The sequence below is a fragment of the Uranotaenia lowii genome, chromosome 3 (genome assembly GCF_029784155.1).
Source record: "Uranotaenia lowii strain MFRU-FL chromosome 3, ASM2978415v1, whole genome shotgun sequence".
Classification (NCBI taxonomy): Eukaryota; Metazoa; Arthropoda; class Insecta; order Diptera; family Culicidae; genus Uranotaenia; species Uranotaenia lowii.
Window position 1 is genome coordinate 305,407,121 of NC_073693.1, and position 26,070 is coordinate 305,433,190.

At 35.9% G+C, this 26,070-nt stretch overlaps 1 protein-coding gene across 7 annotated transcripts in view; it reads left to right on the forward strand.

Moving 5' to 3' along the window:
- Window positions 1-26,070, forward strand: part of LOC129751739 (uncharacterized) — an 87,084-nt gene that overhangs the window by 17,095 nt on the left and 43,919 nt on the right. For 5 of the 7 annotated variants that reach the window (XM_055747417.1, XM_055747414.1, XM_055747413.1 and 2 more), the window contains exon 2: window positions 23,442-24,110. In XM_055747417.1, coding sequence (XP_055603392.1) covers window positions 24,108-24,110 — 3 coding nt within the window. In that variant the 5' untranslated portion in view covers window positions 23,442-24,107. The remainder of the gene's footprint in view (window positions 1-23,441; window positions 24,111-26,070) is intronic. The other 2 variants (XM_055747416.1, XM_055747419.1) reach the window with 1 other exon arrangement.

Genomic DNA, 26,070 nt, shown 5'->3' on the forward strand with positions numbered 1-26,070 from the left:
TAAGTCATCACCACTCCAGTAGGAGACTGAATCATCCGCAAATAATTTAAGAGAACCATAACGTAGACAGTGTGTCATGTCATTGATGTACAATATGAATAAAATGGGACCCAGAACACTTCCTTGGGGGACTCCTAGATTATTTTCTCTATATCGTGAATATGATGACCCATATTTTGTTCTTTGCATTCTATTATTCAAGTAGTCTTTAAACCAGTTTAGTACCGTTCCGTTGATACCTATTCTTTCCAAAACGTTCACCAACTTTAACCGATCAATCGTTTCAAAAGCTCTCTTGAAATCCAGAAACACGGCAACTGTGTAACTACCGTTTTCAATATTTGCTTTCCAATTTCGAAGTATCAAGTTCACTGCAGACTCTGTTGAGTGCTGCTTTCTAAATCCAGATTGCTCATTAATCAATATTCTTTCTGATTCAATAAAATGTAGAAATTGTTTTTTAACTGCTAACTCCAGCACCTTTTCTTGTATTTCCAACATGTTTATCGGACGATATAATTTAGCCTCTCGTGTTTTTTTCTCTTTTTCAATTGGAACAACAGTCGAATGCTTCCATGTAGAAGGTATTATGCCTAATTGTAGACTCGTATTTATAATTTGTGTCAGATGATTAGCTAGTACCGGTAGAGAATCCTTAAAAACTTTCAAAGAGACGTTGTAGATGCCAGCCGTGGATTTCATAGTTTTCACGATCTCATCAAATTCTTGACAACTGATTGTTTCAAATGAACTGAAACTTCCACCATTGCAGACAATATGATCCACAAAGGCGTGAGAACTTGCCGGAATACTGTCATGGATTTCCATGACACTGTCAATGAAGAAGTCATTAACCCTCATCCGCATTAGATTTCATTACCCTAATCAGCACTAGGAGTGTCAATTTGACACTCCAAGCTACAATCGTCATAACTCTTTTTATATCCAACCGATTACAATAAAACTTATATCACTAGAAACCTTGTAATGTCAGTAAAATATGTTTAGAACATTATATATAGCTAAAACTTCTAGTTTTCTCCTTATTCTGCATGAAAGAAAAAAAATCCGAAAAAACATGCCTCAGGAAAACTGCTGTAGTTCATATATTACACGTCCAAAAAAATATACCTTAAACATATGAAAGCTAAAGTTAATGTCTACATCATGAAACAAAGAAATATTTTTTTAAATTTTTTTTTAATGAAATGATCACAAAAAGTTCAAAAAAGTGGTCTGAAAAACCTACTTTTCATTCGATTGCTAGTAAATACTGTTTGAGCGATGGTAGAGTTTCTTAAAAAATATGACTACAAACTTTATTGAAATTCTAACATTTTGCTGTCTTTAGATTTTCGATGCAACAAAAATTGAATTTACTGGAATTTTTCAAAGTTGACTACATTGCGCGATTTTTTCACTAATTGAAATTTCATCTGTTTTTGTGGTCCGCCGTCAGGTTGTACTCGGATTTTCAGTGCTTTCTCGCCGTTTGAAGCAATCAAAACTATATCCATTGAAAAGGGAATTTAATATACATTCTAGTGAGGTGCAACAATTTACGCTGTGAGATTTCACAAAAATATGAAAATTATAAACGTAAAATCATTCCTGAATTTCTAGAACCACAAGCAGCGCGTCCAGCAAAACGTGTTTGTTTGCTCTCCGAGTAGGTACGGTGGGTGGTGATTTGGCCAGAGAGCGAAGCCGACAGACGAAATAATGATGCGTGTCGTACGTTTCTTGATTGGAAATTTTCTATTGATAGTAGTTCACGTTTGATTGTCACGATTGGTCTGTTGATGGTCTTAGTTGAAGACTATAACGACAGGTTTTAGTTCCTCAACCACAATAACAACTTCTTCGAAATTATTTATCAATCCACAAGCATTGAGATACAAAATCTCAGAAGTTTTTTGCTATTTGCCGTAATCAATAAACTTTTTTGCTTTTATAACCTTTCTTTTGTAAAGCTCACAGTCGTAGCTCCAAGCCGAATGACAAATATCTAGCTTCTCTTCGTCTGAATTAGTTGAACGATTAAATTTGAAGCAATTAATACATTTTTCATATTGAGCCGTACATTCTTTCGTTTCATGGCTTTCAGCACATTTGGCACAACAGGTTTGTTCATTACAATGTTCAGCTTTATGGCCAAAATGCAGTGTTCGGCATCGCTAATTGAAAAATTAGCGGCGCTAATTAAAACCGCTAAATGAGCGGAAAAAGTTATCGCTCCAAGCTTAAAGCGCTAATCGCTAACTGTTGATAAGCAATAACGTAAACAGGATGACAGCAGCATGGATTATGGTTGCATCTCAATTCGTTTGCTCAAATACTCTACAAACATAGTGCAGATTGTTTAATGTGGTTTCACTTTTCTAATCAAACTTTCTAAATAGTAACGCAAAATGCTCATGATAGGAACATTGCCAAACGTGTGTCTAAAAAACTAAATGGAAAAAAAATGCAAATTCATTCTATGGTGATATTATCTTATTATTACTTTACCTGATTTGAAATACTTGTAAAAACTGCTTTGTGAAAAGTAAATATCTCATCCACTTAAAACAAGTTGTAAAAAGCGGATTTTTCCAGCTTTTATTATTCGATACTTGCCGTGTGAGATAGTAATGTGAGATCTAAAAAAAACTTAGAAATTTGGAAAAGCTTTTGAATAATCCATTAACTTAAAAAGCACATTTCAACAAATCACCGCATGTGGATGACCATGCTTAAGTCATGTAAAATATTGATCAAGTAGGCCGTTTACTGTACTTTTGCAAGCAAAAAACAGTTTCTAAAAATTGACCTTTTAGCTTTGAATTATATAAATGATGTTTAAAATAGTTTAATACTGTTTAACAATATTTATTGAATTGTTTGTCTGAGAATGTTGAGAAAAGAAGTACTTAAAGAGAAAAAAAGTGAATCTGTATGAGGCAGTTCTGCCCTGAGACCATTTGAAGTGACCATTTTCACTTGGAGCGCATATTAGTGTAAAAATTATGCCCGATGTCTCCTTTACTTGTCAAATAACAAAAAGTCTACTTCTATCAGTAATAATTTGTGAATTTGAAAAAAGTAAATGGAAGTTAGCGTTCTTCATTTAGCGGAACCAAAAAATAGCGGAAATTTTTAATTCGCTAGCTCAATCAAAATTTAGCGGCAAAATTAAACCGCTAACAAAAAGTTATCGGACTAACTAGCGATTAGCGGATTAGCGTTTTTGTGCCGAACACTGCCAAAATGCCAACATTTGTAACATCTAAGCACACTTAGAGCAAGTTCACTGGTTGGGAAAAAGTGGTAGAAATTTCGACACTTACGGCACATTTTGAAAATTTTGCCATGCAAAAACATTTTCAAGATCTTTGGCCTTCTAGTTTTTTTACAACACGTGTTGTATTTTCGCATGCTGTGATGCAAAAATAGCAATATTTCTATCACATGCGGCTGAAATAGAAACAGTGTTGTAAAAAATACAACGCCCCAAGATCTTGAAAACATTTTTGCATGGTGAAATTTTCAAAATGTCATAATTTCTACCACTTTTTCCCAACACCAGTGAACTTGCTCTTACTGCTTCATAAATTTTGCATCTTTCCCATCCCACATTAACTTTGCCACGTTTTATCAATGTAGTAAACGTCTCTGCATCAACTTCAATGGTAGCAATCATTGGATTATGTTTCCATTTGGCATTTTTCTCGATTTTCAACACTGTGATTTCTGCATCGGATAAATTATTTTGTTTTTTTAATGAATTAACAAAATCCAAATCAATAAAATTATCAATTTTATCAAATCCTACAATTTTTAGTTTAGGTTTAGTGGGTTGTTTAATGTCGATTATGTATTTCTTTCCGAAAATTTTCTGAGCATGTGTCATAAAACCTTGAGCTTTTTCTTTAGTCCAACACCTGACAAACACCTCTGCTGTTGAGTCAATGTAACGGACTTCTTTAACTCCTAAAGCTATTGGATCTAGAGATGATTTCAATTCTTTGCGTGTGACTTCGATATCCTGTTCAGAGAGTGGTTTCAAACGAACAGTTTCTTCCAATTTTAATATCGAATTATTTATAACGTTGCTATCACTTTTCGCAGATTTATCTTTAATCGTCTCAATTTTTTTCGGTCGGACTGATTCAATATCTTTGCTACTGCCTGTATTCTGAGCAACCGTCGATTTCACTACATTGGAATAGGAAACTGCTGGCATTTTGTCGTTTTCATCCAGTTTGCGTTTCTTAGAATTTGAACGCAAGTGATACCGGACCTCATCATCTCTAACAACTATTTCTGGTCTAACAACTGATTTAATTTCATCACGCGCAATTTCTTGTATTTGTTTTTTTAGATCGTACGGAACAATTATTTTCTTATCCAATCTATCAACTTTCGCATCAATAGCTTTTATCAATTTCATCAAGTTATTCAAATTTTTTTCAAACCCTGAATTTTCCAAACAACTATCACAAACGAAAACAAATTTTTTATTTTTTTTGAAAATTTCTAAGTTTGAGCCCACTGTGTCTGGTAGACAGCTGATGTGGAAAGCTCTCTTGCATAAACCAAAACAGAGAACTTGGTCATCTGTCGGTGAGAATCCCTCACAGCAGCGAGAACACTGCTTGGAACTCACTCTCTCACTATCTCGTTCATCCATCTCACGCACTCACGCTCTCAAACATAAGGGAACGGCTTAAGCCGCTTCTCTCAACACAACTACGATGACGATCGTTATTGATCGTAGAAGAACGAACACAACATCAAATGGAGAAAAAAAAATACTTATCGGCGGTAATGGAGTCCAGACAAACCAAGCGAATCAACCCAATTTTATTCTGGGCAGTTTGATGCCGTTGATTTCAGGAACCACTAATCACCAAACGAAACAGTTAATGTTCACAATAAACACAACACAGAACATAAAATGATCCACATTGAACTTGTTTAACACATTAAAAATTAGCCAAAACTATGCAACGGAAATATGCACGTCACATCTGTTCCACTTCTTCACTTCTGATTCCTTCGCCTTCGCCTCCACACTCCGTTCTCCTGTACACCGCCAAAGATGGTTCTTTACACTCGTTGCTCGAATACTCTGAGTGTACTCAGGTCCTCCTCGAGCAATATCCATGTCTCGTGCCCGTAGAGAACAACCGGTGAGCGTCATATACAGGTTACACTTCGTGCGAGGGGTAAGTCTTCTCGACCGCAGTAGCTTGTGGAATCCATAATAGGCCCGATTTCCGCTGATAACCAGTGAGCCGAGATAGACAAAGTCTTCGACTATCTCCAGCTTGTCGCCGTCGACTGTGACCTTGTTATTGCTGGAAAAGCGGGTTCGGTCGGTCTCGGATCCGCAGGCCAGCATGTATTTGGTCTTGGACATATTAATCATCAACCCAATCCTTCCTGCTTCGCGTTTCAGTTTGCGATAGATCTCCTCCACCGCCGCAGATGATCTGCCGACTATATCAATGTCATCGGCAAAGCAGATAAGTTGGCTGGATCTGTTGAAAATCGTGCCCCGCATTTCGCCCACCGCTCGTCGAATAACACCTTCTAGCGCCACGTTGAACATCATGCAGGATAGACCATCACGTTGTCGAAGCCCCCTGCGAGATTCGAATGAACTCGACAATTCACCCGAAATCCGCACACAGCACTGCGTTCCATCCATCGTCGCCTTGATCAGTCTGATCAGCTTCCCGGAAAAGCCGTTCTCGTCCATGATTTTCCATAGCTTGTTACGGTCGATCGTGTCGTATGCGGCTTTGAAGTCGATGAATAGATGGTGCGTAGGGACTTGGTGTTCCCGGCATTTTTGGAGGATTTGCCGTAATGTGAAGATCTGGTCCGTCGTTGACCGTCCCTCCATGAAGACGGCCTGATGACTTCCCACGAATCTGTTTGCTTGTGGCGTTAGGCGGCGGAGTAGGATTCGGGATTACACTTTGTAGGCGACATTGAGGACAGTGATCGCTCGGTAGTTCTCACAGCCCAATTCGTCGCCCTTCTTGTAGATGGGGCAAATAACCCCTTCCTTCCACTCCTCCGGTAGCTGTTCTATGTCCCAGATCCAGACTATCAACCGGTGTAAGCAATCGGCCAACTTGTCCGGGCCCATTTCGATGAGTTCAGCTGCGATGCCATCCTTCCCAGCCGACTTGTTTCTATTCAGCTGGCGAATGGCTTCCTTAACTTCACTCATCGTTGGGAGTGGCTCCTCTACGTCGTTGGCTACGCTGGCGATGTACCTTCCCCCACCGTCTTGATCTCCTGCATGTGCGCCGTTCAGGTGTTCATCGAAGTGCTGTTTCCACCTTTTGATCACCTCACGATTGTCCGTCATTATGCCCCCGTCCTTATCCCGGCACATTTCGGCTTGCGGCACGAAGCATTTGCGGGATGCGTTGAGTTTCTTGGGAACGATGCAGCAGATCCAGCTCCTCGACCTCTTCCTCCTCCAGGCGGCGCTTTTTCTCCTGGAAAATTCGGACTCGCTGCCTCTTCCGCTGTCGGTGATTTTCCACATTTTGACAGGTGCCTCTTTACACTACTTCCGCCCGCGCGGCATTCTCTTCGTCCATCACCCTCCTACACTCCTCGTCGAACCAGTCGTTCACATGGACTTGACAAGGATTTGACTTGTAGGTGATGAAAATTAGTGTTGCGAGTTCGCTAATACAAGCTACTAGTGTGTTAGCTATGTGGTTTATCTATAGGTGGGTACAACCAAATACTTTAGTATAAGTTCGTTGTATCCATACAGTTGTTTATGAACGATTGTGACGTAACGCGACGCCATCACGGAGTCAAGTATTAGGCATCCAAATGTAGCCATAGAAACATATAAGGAGGTATGTTTGGGATGCAAATAAAGTTGTTTATTATTTAGAACTCATAGCGTCGTCGTACTAGGCGTCAGGAAGAAAAAGCGTAAATAAAAGGGTGCTTTGATTGTGATTTTTCAAATAACATGAAACGTTGCATGTCGTCGATGAACGGCGACTTCAACGTCGAGACGTTAATGAACGTTTGTGACGTAGCAATCAAAACATTGAAAAAACTGATTCTCACACTCGTGCGAGTGCAGTCTTGTCCTCACCTATAGATAAACCACATAGGTGTGTTAGTACCAGTAGAAATAAGATAAGCTACGATTTCAACTTGCGACCGGTAAATTGAAAGGGTTTGACTTGTAGGTGATGAAAATTCGAGTAACATAAATAACGGCTACACGACCGTCCGTTCCGATGACTGTGACTATGGTTCTTTCGGTTGAATAATGCAAAATCTGTACCAACAGTGCTTCAGATATTTTATCTATATCTCTAAGGTAATCTATAAGCGAATGCAATAAAAAAATTAATTGTCTTTCAGTTGAATACTGAAAAATCTGTACAAATCTTGCTTAAGTATTGATGATGATGGAATTAATTATGGAAAAAAAGTATTTATAAAATAAGTTTCAGTAAAAATTTAAGGCGGAATTTCGGGTCCAATGGCGTGATGGCGATGAGTAGCCAATCAAGTCAAGCGAAAAATAATTAATCATTACGAATTTTCTGTTCCAAAATCTAAGTTTAAAAAAAAATCTGCATTTTTCACTTAAAAAAATTTATGATACCAAAATGTGTCACATTGTGTCAACATCTGAGCCAAAAGAGGAATAAGTGTATCAAAACAGCTTTCGGCAAAACGTGCTTCGAGGGTTTCGTTTAGTTCCTTTTTTCATACACTTTACGAAAATTTTAGCTTTCATTAAATAGAAAAAAATGAAAATTAATTTTTATAAATCTTAAATTTACAACAGATAAAGAATGAAATGTGGGGAATCGTTTGGCATCATTCAATCAAAATTGATGTTTTTTGAACTTATACCCCTTTGGCTTCACACGCATCTAATTAAATATTCATGACTTCTCATCTACTTGTTAAAGGAAAAACATGTCTCAACTCGTGTGGTTGAGTACTAATTGAATGAAGTTAAAAGAAATTCTTAGCTAAAACCAACATTCGACAAATGCTTTTTAACAAATATGGTTCTTACAAACATATCATGTTCCCAAAAAATTGAGAATAAAATGGACGGCATTAGGCTGGAACAAATATCAATTTCTTTTTTTGTCAGCCCCCCCCCCCCCCCCCTTCGAAATTTCCAAAAAAACCGAAGGGGGGAATAAATAAAGTTTAAAGATTGTTATGTAAATTTCGACAAAAAAAATCAAATATTAGAAAGATTACAAGACCACAATACAAGTTTTGAAAGCTGGAAGTTTTTTTTTCACTTCTTATATTCTTGATTTTATTGAGTTATTCGGCAATTTATTCCAATTTATTTGTTTTCCGCATTATATTTTATTGTCCCCTCGCGATGTTCCAACTCCGAGTGACAAAAGAAGAATTTGAAATTTGTCCCGGCCTTATGGGCAAGTGACGAAAAATGTAGAAATAGGTAAATCAAATCTTATCCGCTATAATCTCCAAGGTTCCATTTATCTAACCTGAACGCAACATAAATTTAATCTTCTCCAACATAAAAAAGAATTCAGCGTTCAAGTAGTTTTCTTGTTTTCTTCAGAAGTAGTTCCACCATAGGCACTCGAAAGTTTCGATTGAGATAAAACTTGTCCAAAGAAAAATCAAACTACGGCTCCTGCATTCGCACTTGGTTGAGAAAACTTTTGATACTTCAATGAAGCTCTGGAAAAACACACTTTCGTAAAAGCTTTCCCATTGGTTTTTTGACAAAAAAAAACGTTACCACCCGTTTTAACTTTGTATTGCTTCGGTTGTAGATTGTACCTACACATTTATTTAGCAGGCAACAGTTCAACGATGTTGATTTGTACTAAAATTTAGTGACATTTGAGCGTTCTGAAACTACCACCTATATGTTTTTCCTTTCAAGTTAGCTGCACAAATCTTGAAAATGTAGGCTAATGAGCGTTTGTTGAAAAAAAAATACTGAGAAAGAGTAGAATCTATGTACAAAAAAAATGAACAATCCAAGATTAAAAATATTATTTGATATGATTCAAGGAGGCGTAATGATCGACTCAATGGGAATTTTGTCAATGATTTGGAGCATCTTCCTTGAAGGATAGAAAAAAGTTCTTCAATCGAAATCGAGTCCTTCGCTTTAAAAACGGATTACGTGCGAGGCGCACAATTTGATACTCGTTGTGGAGTTGTTGACAAATTGCTTCGAATCTGCTTGTTTGAATTCGGTGCCTCCTTTTTCTTGTGCAGTCTTCCAAATTTAGCAGCTTAGAGGCACGAATTCATTTCAATGCGGATCCGACAACAAGAGACGTCCCTAACAAGACGCCTAATAAAAATGATGCTCAGCTCACACAGCATCACGCGCACATGTTCCGTGTGATACACACCGGAAGCTAGTTCCCGATAATCGTCTTTTCTAGGGCTGCTCCCAGCACCCATCATTGTTCGGTCCCACTTTATTTTCCCACATCGAAGAATAGGGGAGCTTTAAAATTGAACCTATACATGTATTTAGGACGTCTCCGTCCGTTGTTGGAATTCCTGCAACGAAAGCACGGAAATGGTTCCAATCCAGAAGTGAAGTATTTGCCAGGGGAAATATTTGCCATCCTTGTCCGAGTCAAAACCACTCGAAGAGCGAGAGTATAGGACCCAGTGGTCTGCACAATAGATGGTGCTGGACTAGCTGGCTGGACACACTTATCGGAAATCGACCCCATTCGATTGGAGCGATTGGGTCATTTTGTAATACTTACTATCTCTCAATATGTAGCACCTCCGGGGGATTCGGACGATGTCGTACTGTTGGAAACTTAAATTATGTTCCATTAAATTCAACGAAATGCAGCTTTGTCCTAGTGCAAGCAAATTTATCGGTGCAAAATAGTGGTGCTTCTCAAAATCACAGCTTTCGATAAAAATATGTCTCAAGGGTCATATACATCAGTGCAGAAAAAACTTGAATGTCGCATTCCACTCTATACCATCAACAGTCAAAGTGCACGAGATTGAGAGTGCTTGAAATCAGGTGCGTTTTCCGGTACCTACTAACAATCATTATTCTTAATAATTTAGATGTAGACAGGTGTTTCAGCATAATTTTACCAGAAATATATCATTACCATTCAAAACCTGATCATCATTTTCTTCCGCTTTCGAATTCCAACACAGATAACACAACCATCAGCATCCACCCTCACACAACGCATCGAAATAGAAACCGAATCATCCAGTCAGCCAAACAACCAGCCAATCAACCATCTAACCAACAAACCAACCGACCGACCAACATTTAAAGTCACTCAACCGTATTCCACACAAATTGTTGTCTTTCTTTGAGCCGTATAAATTCTGCAACCATCCAGCGATTATAATTTCCAGTTTGATTTACGACCGTTTGTTCTCTTTTTTTTTCCTTTTTCCGACTTTTCTTGTTTTATTTCCGAAAAAAAACCCACATCCTCTCGCCTGTACACAAACACACGCATCCACATGGTCCCGGTCATTTCTCATCTTTCACCTGGAACACCACACATCGGCACACCAAACATCCCAACACCCATCCTGATGGTCCTTCGAACCGGATCGTCGAACCGAACGACACGCCCCAGACGACATCCAGCACTACTCGGCCGACGACTGCCAGGTGACGCCGGTCATTCACGTCCTCCAGTATCCAGGCTGTGTGCCGAAGCCGATTCCGTCGTTTGCGTGCGTTGGCCGCTGCGCCAGCTACATCCAAGTGTCCGGCAGCAAGATCTGGCAAATGGAGCGGTCCTGCATGTGCTGCCAGGAGTCGGGCGAGCGCGAAGCCTCCGTTTCGCTGTTCTGTCCGAAGGCCAAAAATGGCGAGAAAAAGTTTAAAAAAGTACGGTCCAATTGACGATCAGTCAGTTGAAATTTGTTGATGCATGTTTGGTTGTTTGCTCGCTTGCTCGGGGGCTAAAGGGAAATGAGCTTTTTTTCTCTTCTCGTTGTCATATGCCGGTGTTTGTGTTTGTGCCACAGTATGTGCCTGTGTGTCTATTTATTCTGGCTTCATTAAACGGTTCATCATTGTCACGCTGCTGGCTGGACTGGCCATTATATAAACATTAGTGCGATCTGCTGCGCGAAAACACCAAAGACGTGAAATCGCAAATGGGAAAGCTGCTCTCTGTCGTCCAGGAAAATGTAGCGAGAGCAGATAAAATTGTACTTGGGAGTTAACAAATGGAATCTCATTAGCACAATGACAACACTAATGACGTGCAAGTAACAGTAAAATTTAACAACCTTGACAACTGATTAAATTAAAGCTGCATACAACGACCTGGAATTATTTCTACAGGTATTTGAACTTAACGCTTCTGTGTTGTAACTGTTCATTTCAATTTATCACAACATAAATGAAAAGATTCCCTTTTACAGGCCTCAAAATTGAAAAGTCGACCTCACTTTAAGATTCAAATCTATGTTCATTAAACTAAAAATCGAATCCAAATGAAGATTTTGTAATGATTCACCGTTTGATGGACATTTAAACTTATTTTCTGAATATTTTTAATGCAAGCAATTGATTCCATTTCACACAATTTTTGTCATAACTGAATCCAGATATCTGGAATCAATTGAGAGACAATACTTGTATTGAATGTGTGACCATATTCATCAATTCTTCGACAATAACCGCTTTTTTGTCTGAAACAATTTTCATCTTTCCATCTACATCATGGGTGGCCAAACCATGGCCCGTTGCTGTATTTTTGCGACCCGCGAAGCTTTTTTTGAAATTACTATGTTCTAAGAATTGAATGTTCTTTAAAAAAAAAGTACCTAAATCTTCATCAACTGCATTCGAAATGAAAGTCGGAGAATATAATTTTATAAAAAAGTAACCATCACTGAATAAACGGCCAATTACAATTACAATCATAATTTTAAAATGTTTAACATTGGACATTATTTACAAATTAACTGTACCTTCCATCACATATTCGATAATGTATTCTGATTTTTTTATTACTTTATACAGTTGGTTTTTAAAGTGATTTTCACAGTTGTTTGTGCATGGGAGATATTTACCAAACAGTAGTGCCACAAATTCCTCCAGGCATATAATTTAAAAGAGATTAGTCCTAATGTTATTTTTTAATAATTATTGGGCAACATTTTGTCATGAGAAGGTACTTGCAGAGCGTAAAAAAGTCACCGTCATCAGTCAACAAACTGTAACTGTGAAAAAGTTGAAGCAGTCGCATTCATAACAGACGCCTTCAAATGAGTAGGTAACCAAGCAAACAATCTTGCCTCAATCTTCAGTCAAATGAAGCATCGAAATAATCATAGTCGCCTTCAGTCCGTTTCGTCGTCTTTTTAACTGTGACGGAATATTGTTTAGTTGAAACAAACATCCTAAGACGATGCCAAAAAGAACAAGTTCGTCATTGGTCGTGGCTGAAACAAAATCCGAAAACAACGTTTCCGTTTTTCGAGATCTGTTCAAGATAGTACGGTACCGGGACATAATCGACCGAAGAGAATTCCCAAGGGACTAGAAGGACAATATCGACCTCGCGTCGATTCTTCTTTTATTTCTGCAAACAAGCAATCCAAACACTCAAATTTTTTCGAATCATACATAAATGCTTTGAACCGACAATGTCAACTTGCTTTGACGAACGTGGTTTAAAAAATAACATCCGTCACGCGAATAGGAATCCATGACGATAGTCCATAGTACTTTGAAATATACAAGGTAGGCTATTCCGCTCTCTTTCAAAGTATTAGTAGGAGGCCCCGAAAAATAGTTATGGAAAAAACTGGCAAATGTATGGAATTTATCAGAAAATCACATTTTTCTTAAAATTGACAAGCATTAAAATTGTGACAAAAATATGCACTTATGCATTTTAATGCAACAAACAATATTTGGCTTTTCAACATCCCTAAAAGTAATATGCAATGGGCTTTTTGTCGATTTCAAACTAAAATCTGGTGATATTTTTGCCTTGTGTGGCCTTTTTCTTGTACGATTTGTATAAAAATTAAAACAAATTGACTTTTCAACACAGAAACATGAAGTGTTTTAGATCATTAATCAAATTTTTAACGTGGACAGAAGAAAATATTACATTGCTTGCTTTCAAAAAACAGGGACGGCGATGAAAATTTCTTTTGAATGCTCATTATTTATGGTTCAGATCCAAAAATCCAATGCAAAAAATAGTTTCCGATGACCCTGAAGAAACAACCTTTAATCTGAAGCACTTTTCAAAAGAATCGAATAGATATCGACGGAGAAATTAATAATTTTGATTGCCATGCTATATAAAATTGTCAAATTCTCATAACTATTTTTGTTGGTATGCAAGCATGCTGTGTACATACACGGAGCTTCGAAGTGAGGTTATGCGCAATGGCCTACCTGTTATTTTCCATGTACTATGACGATAGTCAAGCTTTTCCAGTCCCTTGAAGCTTGACTAGTAGTCAAATGAGATTTGAAACGAGATGATGAAGGAAAATCAGCAACCATGTCAAATATGCTGTTTGAAAAATGTATGTTCTGCTTGCAAGACACGCCGAAGGAAATAGATTTGATTTTTTACAAAAAATTACGAAAAATTTGCAAACAGCTCTCGCATAAGAGCGGACATTTCAGAGGTACATTTTTCATAAATGAAATACAACTCTCAAATAAATCTATAAAAATCTAAATCATTTTGAATCTTCTTCCAGTACAATAAACAACTCAAACACTCCGTTGATTTAAAAAAAAAATCAAATTTGTTCATTTGGTTAACAAAAAACAGGATAAAATTCCAGTTTTTCAACCAGGTTTTTTCCTTGTTAGAATGCTTTCCAAAACAGAACTTTCGTAAATTTAGCTTACAAATATCTCCAACATTTATTTTTAATGTAAGTTTTTGTGAAAATATCACTTTTTCATTCAAAAACTTTTTAAAATACTAAGGTTTGTTTTCAATCGCAAGCAAAACACAAGTTTTTGAAACTCAATTTATCGTTTAGTAGCTATCAATATTTTTTTCAAAAAATATTTAAAGCACTAAAAGAAGACCTTAAACGTTGATTCTACTTACTTTTTAAGATATCTCTGAAGTAAAAAGCCGTAGTAAAATGAGTTTTAAATTCATCGTAAATTCACATCTTTTTGTCTCCATTTTTTCCTAGCTACGAAACAAACATTTACCTGGCATCTTGGATTGAGAGCTTTCGAGTGGGCTTTTGTTTTAATTTTGAGGAGATTGGAGAGCCTCAGAAAGAAATATCATATCAAACTGACGATTTGAAATTGTTAAAAATTTCACCTTATCAAATTTACATCATAATCAACTTCGTAAATAATTTTTTTTAAAAACATCGATTTTCAATCAATGTTTTACAACTTTTGCTAACTATTCAAAAATTCGAAACTATTGTAGAAAATATTATTGTTACTATTTTCTTAACTTCAACTGGAAAATGTAGGGCTAGGTGGGGTAATTATGAACAAAATTACCCAGTTTTTTATACTACCAGCTCAAACAAGTAGCTTTTTAATGTTAAAATTCTGGAAAGTAACCAAAAATGAATAACTGGTGGTTGCCTTCTCCATTTTAGGATTTTTTTCATATTTTTAAGTTGCAGCTTGTGGGCGTAAAACGTTCGTTCATAATTACCCCCTTGTCTATGGGGTAATTATGAACACTGTTACGATTTTTGTTTCGTTATGACTTTTGATATTGGATATATTCCTAGATTGAAACTACCTCTAAACAGTGCATTGGAGTGAGATTTGTTGATTTTGAAAATTTGCTGTTGAAAAGTTATGGGCTATTACCAGTTTTACATAGCTGGGAGGCATCTTTTCATACTATCACAAACCCACAATACTAAAAAACCTATAAACTAATGTTTTAGGCTTATTTTCAACATAAAAATGGTTTTCGTGATTTTGACGGTAAAAAGTTAATTTAAATCATCAACCAATGCTCATTCACATTGACGAGGGAGTCAATTGATAAGACACGTCTCGAAACGATTTTCGTTTCTCAGAGACATGAATTTTGTTAATAACTGTAACTGCAAAATTTAAATAGATAGGTTTGAAAGTTATTACTATAACTTATCAATAGAATGACAGACTATCAGATTTGATCAGTTTTGAGACCCTACTATGACCCTAACGGCGCTTACGGCCTTTTTTCGGAATTACCCCTTGTTCATAACTACCCCACTTAGCCCTATATCTAATGATGAAAATTAAACCAAATTCAAAATTCAGTATTGGTAACGTGCTTTGTATATACATATGTACAGTTGGGCGACACTTTCCTAGATTTGAACTAGAACCGGTTCAAATACATCAAAATTTTTATTTTTTTACAAAATTTTCAATTGAATAACAAAGGTGCAATGATTATAAAAAAAAAAACCCAAATAATTTTATTCTGTTTATGGATTCGATTATCCGTGTTTTTTGACTCGATTACTCGTCCAATTTTTTTGTAAATATATGAAGATTGAAAATAATTTTTATAAAATGCAACAACGCCGTCATAGAATGAAGAATCAATATTGAGATTCAAAATACAATTTCTCTACATTCATCACATCAATCCGATTGTCTTCTTCTTGAACGGTTTACGTCGAAATCTGTCTCTCTGAATGGCAATTACCATGATAATTTTTGAATAACTCAATCTGTTGAATCAAATGATTTATTCATGTTTCTAAACCAGAATCTCATGGTTTTAGGGAACATAATTATCAAAATTGAACATATTATTTTCATTGGCAAACAATCGTTGAAAATCCTATAAAAATCGCATTTTCAGTCCAAGCCTGAAATATTGATCCGGGCGTAATCTTTGACCCAATCGATACAACTTTTCAAAAATTCAACACATGACAGTTTTATGTTTGAGAAATCTCTATAAAAATAGTAACGATGGACGTTGCGTAATTTCTAAGATATTTCATTTTGAATGCTTAAAGTGCGATATTTGTAGAATTACTGTATCTCAAGTCGCAAAAAGGGAAGTAAAAATTCTTATTTATTAACTAAAATCTAACCCCTACTTGTACCGTGAATGTCAAATTTTGTGATATAACGGTTTGTTAGTAATAAAATCCATCATTTGAAAATAATATGAAAAAAAATCAAATTAAAATTTAATGAAAATTCAAAACTGATGTTTCAGTGCGCATACATCCTATTTCTATCGAATTATGAAAGGTTCTGAAGGTGTACTTTTAAGAAGCCTTTTATACCCTTTTTATACCAGAAAAAGTAAAAAAAAGTTTTCTTATCAAATGAAAGCTTAAAATTGGAAACAAATTTCTATTGAATTTCAAAAAAAAATTCAGAATTTTTTAGCTTAAACAGCTACCAGATTTTTAGGAAGAACGGCGAACGTGACTACTTTTGAAACGGGTGGCGATTTAGTTTTGATTCCATGAATTTAAGTGAATGTCTATTGTCATCACACTATTTTGGCCTACTGTAGGAAGACGGATTGGCACAGGGAGCACAGATTTAAAAGGCTGCTGCTACGAACAAAATTACTTCTGATTCGGCCACTGTAAAAGGCGGAATGGCTTTGGAAGCACAGATTTTTAAGGCTGCTGGTGCTGATTGCTTGTTTTGGTTTTGGCTTTCCGATGGAAAAAGACGGAAATGGCTAAATAAGCGCAGATTTCTTAGGTTGCTGCTGCCGATGGTTTGTTATGATTTGGCCTTCCTGTGGATAAAGGAATTGGCTTAGGAAGCGTAGATGTTTAAGGCTGCTGCTGCAACTGATTGTTTGTTTTGATTTGGCCTTCTGGTGGAAAAAGACAAAATTGGCTTAGGAAGCGCAGATTTTCAAGGCTGCTGCTTCTGATTTTTATTTTGACTTTGATTTTTAAGGCTACTGCTGCCGGTTGTTTGTTTTGAATTAGCCTTCTGGTTGGGAAGGCTGTTTTTAAAGATACTATCGAATTATTCCGGCTCTGGAGAAACAGAGTGACAAGAAAAGCACAGTTTAAGAAAGCTGTTGCTAAGAATGTTTTCGAATCGTTCCGGCTCTGGTAAACAAAAGCAGAGCGACAAGAAAAGCACAAATTGGGAAGGCTTTTGTGAAGAATATTTTCGAATTGGATGAAGAAGAATATGCAAAAAAAATAAATAAAATTTTAAGATTTGAAAAGCTTTTGCAGAGAATGGAATGTAGAATTGAGTTGAGGGATATTAGGAATATAAAATTTTGTATTTTAGCAAAACAAACAAAACAAAGTCAGTCAAGATCTATTTTAGTGAGTGGAAGACGTGTTCGATCGAATCGTAAAATCACGACAAATTTATTTCTTTCATCCCTTTCTCTGTTTTTCCTACATATCTATTGGCTCCTAGGGCGTGGCCGGCGCCGTTATTGATGGTCAAAAGGAGAGTATCAGTATTGTGCATTGAGAATAAGTTGCTAATTCTAAGCATCATTATATTTTGATCTTTGCGCAAAACTGATAGCCTCGATCAATCACGGAGTAGCAACTATTGGTGATGTGGAATAATTTCTACTGAGCCACGCCTGCTAAATGTCATGGTTTTGCATGATTGCAAAATGCATATACATATTGTAGAAAAATGAGAGACAAACAATGATGTCATTAAGTAACTAACACATAATCTAAGAAATCAAACTTTAGTAGGTGTGAGTAGTCAATCAAGATAAGCGAAGCTATTAATTTAAGTTCTGAATCAAGATTTTGACTCTCGAATCACAAATTTTGATAAAGAATTTTTAGTAGGACATCTCACGATTCGTTCATGAACCTTCAAACAGTTGGATCTTTTGAACAAAATTTTTCTGACCCCTAGTTTTGATAGCCAGAAAATGTGAGTTCAAGTCCCGTTAAATTCGGTTCATTTACAATACATATTTAACGATTTATTTTTCTTTTGGGATCTTTGAAAATATTCTTAACGTTTGTTTCTATAAATCACTTAGGTGAAAAGGTTTTTTTGATTGTTAAATTTTTAACAAACAAAGGTTATTTAATTTTTTTTTCGTGAATTTTAATTGGTTTTTTTTTTCGATTGCATCCCGAACTAGTTTGCGTCATTCTTTAGGTACGTGACAAGGATCCCAATATGGACACATTGGACACAAGCTCGATATTCCATACTCCGAGAATTGCCACATGGTTGTTCTTTTTTTTTTAATTAAGTCCTATTTGAAATTGTAAAGCTTTTTCGTCCTGTGCAATTCTCGCCGTTTCTCTGTTCGAAAATGTAAGCCATTGGGAAAAAACATTTTGAACCGAATGACAAAAAAAAACCGTTACTAGAGGAAAAGATGCTGAAAGAAACGGACCAACGCCATCATCCGAATGGCAGTCATCTAGCTAACTTTATCAGCCATTTCGTTTCAAGTGAGAAAAAAATTGGCTCCGGAACATCTAACTTTCATTCATACAAAAAGCGAACCACCATTCACGCCAACAACCGAATACATCCGGCCAACGAGCGAGCGGCAGGCAAAAATTGTGTGTCGGCGCGCTCTGGCTGGTTCATCCAATTAGAAACTTTTCCCATTTTTATCGCATCTTCTCCTCGCCAGGATCTGAGCCAGATATCGGTTCATCTTTTAGCGACCATTAAATCGTTCACAGTTCCAGCTAACCGTTCATTCATTCAGCTGCTCAACAATCGGTTAAATATTACAGCGTTTTATGTGAATGAGATCCTAAATTTGAAGCAGGTTTACTGCAAAAGAAATTTGAAAAATTTAGAGGGATTTTTAAATTTCCTATTGACTGATCCAGTAATGTTGAAAAAGATTCTCGTCGATTTCAGTCTCAAAAAATTATAAAATGATGTTTATTTACTGGAAAAAGTTTACAAAATTTTTGATTAATTAATCAGTTGGAAAAGTTTACAGAAAAGTTTATTGATTAATTAATAAAAAAAAATGTAAACATTTTCCAACTCGCCAGATTCCTTGATAAAGGCGAAATAAACATGCCGAAACGTCGGATGTAGTTAATAAACATCGTTTTATGATTTTTTCAGACTGAAATCGGCGAGAAACTTTTTCAACAATTTAGAAGAGAATCAGAAAAAATGAATGTCGCAGTTTTGTTCAAAATTTCTGCTACAGAACTAGAAAGGCTAGAAAGAACAATTTAAGTTCATAAATATACTTTCGTTTACATCTGAAACAAACTCCAGAACAAGTTTGAGAAGCATAACTCTAATTTTATAAATTTTTCTTTATCTTTTTTTTCAAGAAAATTTAACACAAAACTTCCGGTTACTCTAAAATACTAAATTTGTGAATTCCAAAATTTCGATAAACTTAAATCTGTCTTTTTCCATGTTCTAATATCATATTGAAAATCATTATTTGGGGTTCTCAATGAGTTTGGATCCGGAATTTTAAACCAAATATCGAACTCAATTTTCAGCGGAAAACCTCAATCTGAATTGCAATTTCCAATCATAAATCTGAAATAAAAATCTCATATCTAAATCTGAATCCGAAATCTGAATCTGAAATGAAAATTCTAAATTTGAGATCTGAATCTTAAATCTGAATCTGAAATCTGAATCTGAAATCTAAATCTGAAATCTTAATCTGAAATCTGAAATCTGAAATATGTCTGAAATTTGAATCTGAATCTGAAATCCAAATCTGAAACTATAATCTGAATCTGAAATCTGGATCTGAGATCTGAATCTGAAATCTGAATCTGAAATCTGAATCTGAAATCTGAATCTGAAATCTGAATCTGAAATCTGAATCTGAAATCTGAATCTGAAATCTGAATCTGAAATCTGAATCTGAAATCTAAATCTGAAATCTGAAATCTGAAATCTGAATCCGAAATCTGAATCTGAAATCTGAATCTGAAAACTGGATCTGAAATCTGAATCTGAAATCAGAATCTGAAATCTGAATCTGAAATCTGAATCTGAAATCTGAATCTGAAATCTGAATCTGAAATCTGAATCTGAAATCTGAATCTGAAATCTGAAATCTGAATCTGAAATCTGAATCTGAAATCTGAATCTGAAATCTGAATCTGAAATCTGAATCTGAAATCTGAATCTGAAATCTGAATCTGAAATCTGAATCTGAAATCTGAATCTGAAATCTGAATCTGAAATCTGAATCTGAAATCTGAATCTGAAATCTGAATCTGAAATCTGAATCTGAAATCTGAATCTGAAATCTGAATCTGAAATCTGAATCTGAAATCTGAATCTGAAATCTGAATCTGAAATCTGAATCTGAAATCTGAATCTGAAATCTGAATCTGAAATCTGAATCTGAAATCTGAATCTGAAATCTGAATCTGAAATCTGAATCTGAAATCTGAATCTGAAATCTGAATCTGAAATCTGAATCTGAAATCTGAATCTGAAATCTGAATCTGAAATCTGAATCTGAAATCTGAATCTGAAATCTGAATCTGAAATCTGAATCTGAAATCTGAATCTGAAATCTTAATCTGAAATCTGAATCTGAAATCTGAATCTGAAATCTGAATCTGAAATCTGAATCTGAAATCTGAATCTGAAATCTGAATCTGAAATCTGAATCTGAAATCTGAATCTGAAATCTGAATCTGAAATCTGAATCTGAAATCTGAATCTGAAATCTGAAATCTGAAATATGTCTGAAATTTGAATCTGAATCTGAAATCCAAATCTGAAACTATAATCTGAATCTGAAATCTGGATCTGAGATCTGAATCTGAAATCTGAATCTGAAATCTGAATCTGAAATCTGAATCTGAAATCGATATCTGAAATCTGAATCTGAAATCTGAATCTGAAATCTGAATCTGAAATCTGAATCTGAAATCTGAATCTGAAATCTGAATCTGAAATCTGAATCTGAAATCTGAATCTGAAATCTATATCTGAAATCTGAATCTGAAATCTGAATCTGAAATCTGAATCTGAAATCTGAATCTGAAATCTGAATCTGAAATCTGAATCTGAATCTGAAATCTGAATCTGAAATCTGAAATCTGAAATCTGAAATCTGAAATCTGAATCTGAAATCTGAATCTGAAATCTGAATCTGAAATCTGAATTTGAAATCTGAATCTGAAAACTGGATCTGAAATCTGAATCTGAAATCTGAATCTGAAATCTGAATCTGAAATCTGAATCTGAAATCTGAATCTGAATTCTGAATCTGAAATCTGAATCTGAGATCTGAATCTGAAATCTGAATCTGAAATCTGAATCTGAAATCTGAATCTGAAATCTGAAATCTGAATCTGAAATCTGAATCTGAAATCTGAATCTGAAATCTGAATCTAAAATCTGAATCTGAAATCTGAATCTTAAATCTGAATCTGAAATCTGAATCTGAAATCTGAATCTGAATTCTGAATCTGAAATCTGAATCTGAAATCTGAATCTGAAATCTGAATCTGAAATCTGAATCTGAAATCTGAATCTGAAATCTGAATCTGAAATCTGAATCTGAAATCTGAATCTGAAATCTGAATCTGAAATCTGAATCTGAAATCTGAATCTGAAATCTGAATCTGAAATCTGAATCTGAATCTGAAATCTGAATCTGAAATCTGAATCTGAAATCTGAATCTGAAATCTGAATCTGAAATCTGAATCTGAAATCTGAATCTGAAATCTGAATCTGAAATCTGAATCTGAAATCTGAATCTGAAATCTGAATCTGAAATCTGAATCTGAAATCTGAATCTGAATCTGAATCTGAAATCTGAATCTGAAATCTGAAATCTGAATCTGAAATCAGAATCTGAAATCTGAATTTAAGTCTGAAATCTGAATCTGAAATCTCAATCTGAAATCTGAATCTGAATCTGAAATCTGAATCCGAAATCTGAAATCTTAATCTGAATCTGAAATCTGAAATTAGAATCTGATATATAAATCTGAAATCTGAATCTGAAATTTGAATCTGAAATCTGAATCTGAGATCCGAATCTGAAATCTAAATCGGAAATCCGAATCAGAAATCTAAACCCTGAACGTGAAACCTGCAACCCTAAATCTGAATTTTGAATCTGAAATCTGACTTCAAAATCTTAATCACTGACTTTGAAATTTGAATCTGATATCAGTCTTTGAAATCTGAATCTGAATTTGAAATCTAAAATCTGGATCTCAAATCTGATTCTGATATCTGAATCTGAATCTGAAATCTTAAATGGAATCAAATTTTTATCCGGTTTTTTGATTCATAGTTCAGAACTTTGGAGTTTAATCCTGAATATGAATTTTGAATCTTAGTTCTGGATCTGATTCAAAATATGAATTCTGGATTAGAAAAATCCAGTTAGGATCTGCAGTTTAAATGTGAATTCTGAATTTCGAGTTTCAGTTATGAATTTTTAATGTGAATTAATGTGATCTTCGATTTGGAAACTAAATGTGGAGATGAGCTGAAGAATGTATAGAATAAAAATACAACAAATATGTGTCAACACACATATGATATCCAACAAGCTTCAAAGTGTTAAAAAAACACAAATCAGTTATCGGTCTAACCTTGCGAGGGATGAGCGTGTTAAAGCGAGATTCTGAATTTTGATTCAGATTAATCGTCAGGTCACGACACTCAATTCCTAATCAATATCATAACCACAATTGAAATCTAAATTTCAAATTCTATAATCAGGGTTCCAAATTCTTAAGCTGGGTTCATTAAAATATTTTTTTTTAATTTTTTCAAGGAACAGATGGAAGAGTTCGTGGCTTCGTTTATTTTTCTCTTCTATAATCCTTGTGTTGCATAAATTCAGGCGTTTAATACAATTGAAGGCTGATTATTTTTAAAATACGGCCATTATTTGTTCGAGCAAACTTAAAATTCGTTTACCTTCTGATCCTAGTCGTTTCGTGACTGATGGTTTTTCATGCCAGGTTAAACAACCGAAATGCTCAACGTTAATTCAAACAGTAAACGAAACTCAATTTCAATCCCCGATGTTCCCTTTCCGACGACGGAAAGAAAGCAAACGAAATTAATTCTGCAAATAAAATTCACAACTCAACTTTCAACTTGTCTGAATACACACACAAACAAACCTACCCACAAACATCCACAAAGCACCCAATTTAAATCTCGGTCGATTCGGAGCTTAAAAATCTTGCTTCGCCGGCGTCTTGAAACGGGCGCTTCTTGGAAATCATTGCTGGAATCTTCTTGTGCAGCATCCGAGCTTCAACAAGTTGTGAAAATCGAGAAAATGAGATCGGACACAAGAAAAAGGGTGAATGGTTTGTTGGGGGAAAAATCAACAGCATTGCAACTATGGTAGACGTTGAACTTGGAAATGTTTTTCTCTCCTTAATTTACTCTTCTTTACATTCCAACGCCAAAGGATTGCACAAACATCTTCGCGGAGACCCTCAAAGAACAAAGCCCTTAACTAACTTTTACTCCCCACAGTCCAAGCAAAAGTCGAGGAAAAACGTTAATGTAAACGTACCCACTTCAAAAATTAACTTGCACAGCATCAGCGGCGATAAAACGTTCAATTTAGCATTTGCATAAATGAAAGGAAGAATTCGTACGGATTCATCGGCGTCGTTCTTTGGACCACGTTAAGGCTTCCAGCAACACCAGAAAAGAGAAAAAACGCAACGCTAGTAGAAATTACGGAAGTAAACAGAACCCACAATTTGTTGTGTTTGTGTGTTTTGTGAGTTGAAAGAAAACGAAATAAGCAACGGATAACAGAAACCACCCGGAAGTGAACAACAGGGTTCGGAATCATTGCACGCCGGTTTATTTGCTCCTCGATGCTAGACCTCCTCACCTGTAGAAAAGAACCGATGTAAAGAAAGCGAAGCATTTCCGGTCCACCAGAACCGTATCCCCGCAATCTAGGAATTCTTCTTCCTCCATCATCTCATCTCCACGCCGCGCCGTCCTGGAGCCAAGGCGAAAAAATATCACACTCCCCGACGCCGCCAAAACCGTGGAAGAAGAACCAATTAGGTCCCGTTACAATCAAAGGAAAAACCATTCAAGTTGGAAGGTGGTAAAATCTTCTCGGCGGTGAACAACTTCCTCACTGCGTCGACCTTTGTCAAGGATATCCGGCAGCTGATTATGGTGAGTACCCTAAACCAAACGCCTCCAACCAATATTGAAGGGGCGTTTTATTTTGCGACATTCATCAATTTTTATCTGGTGTTGGTTTAAATTGTATTAAACGCTTGATGTTCTAAATTGGGGGACATATCCGGGGAAAAAAATAGTTCTCAATGGATGGCTCCATCAAAAACTATTTTCCGATACGACCCAATGATGCTTTTCTTATATTGACAATGTTTCCGTTCTCCTTAGGAAGGAAAACGTTTTTATTTTGTTTCCTTCAGTCATATACGCAATGCGGAGGTCAATGCCGGCGGTCTAAAATCGAATCATCATCTTATGCCGATAGTGTTGAAATATTGAGAACTCATTATTGGAGTAAAGGCTGAATTTTGGGTTACACATGTTGAACGAACTTTACATATTTTTTATACAATTCCTATGTATATGTGTATAACGAAATAAACATTTCTAAGATTAAGTTTTAAATTATATTGTCTCAACTTCTCATACCATTCTACAGTGGCATTGATACAAAGAATAAGTACTGTTCCGACAAGCCAACCAAAGAGGTATTCAGCATGCGCTGAAAGCTATTTGGGGTTATATTTAAGCCAAAGGGTTATCACGTGAAGTCGTAGTAGTTAGACTCAGAAGAAAACGCAGAACATCCTCAAAAATTCTTAATTTCAAATCAGCCGGATAGGATCACATAGGTACACAGAACCGGATTACTGTTTTCGCTGTAATATCAATCAACTATCCAGCTAATACTCCACAAATTTTGGAGACTGTATCATGACCGGAAAAAAAGATACAGCTATTCTCGTAAAAAAGGGAAGTTTGAGATTGCTTCATGAAATTCGAGGTACTTTTGACAATTTTTAATGAAAATACTTGATCTAGTGACTGGCAGTGTTTCATCAAAATCGAGTAACGCGATCAAAAACAGGATCGGTTTGAAAATGAGGTTCACTATCGTCTAACAGGCGATTTCATTCTTTTCTGGACGAATGTTGGAAGCGAGTGCGAGTGCACTATTAAGCCTACCCCTTTTCTGACACCTGCGATTTCATTCTTTTTTCAACGCAACTGTATCTGTCCACAGATATCATACGGTCATTTTTATATGATTTGTGCTTACGTAAGAACTTTAAGAACTTCTTACACCGTAAAGTAAGAACGTTATGTGTCGTGTCCTGCAATACGGCGTGTGTTACGTGTATAATCATACGGTTCATTCACCAACAGTTTTAAGGTTGATAGTACATCAAATTGAAGTAGTCATAAAAGTTATATGTTTTTTAAGAAATTTTCAATTTACTAAAACATTCAATTTTCACCCTTCTCGGAAAAGGGGTAACTTACAACAAATTTGGTTTCAAATGATTTAATGATTTAATGATTTAATCGAAACGTAGGGAAATTTGTAATTTTTGTTAGATGTGCGATGCTATAAATCCAATAGCGCATCAAAACGCCAATTGTTGTATTTTAAAGTTTCGTTCACACGAAATTTTGCATTTTTTTCTGTCAATGAAGCTGTTACATTGTGTTGCATACATTTAGGGACAAAGGTTGACGTATATAATGCCCTTATAGCAGTGAACGTTTAAAAAGGACCAGAACCTGACAATTTGCCACCACCCAAAACTGTGCCTCCGCAATAGCGATACCTCTAACAAGGATTTTTAATATGTCCCTGTCATCTGGAGTTTTCCTGCGGGCGTGGAAAATAACATCGATCACACCTGTGCATAAAAGTGTCAGCGCACATTCCGTCAAAAACTACCGTCCGATTTCAATCCTTAACTGTTTTGCGAAAGTACTTGAATCTTTAGTGTAGGATGCTATACATCCGTCCATAGCTCAGTTAATTGATGGTGCTCAACATGGATTCATGAAAAAACGTTCAACAACCTCAAACCTTATGGCATTTACAAATTTTGTGGTACCAAAACTCGAAAAACGTTAGCAA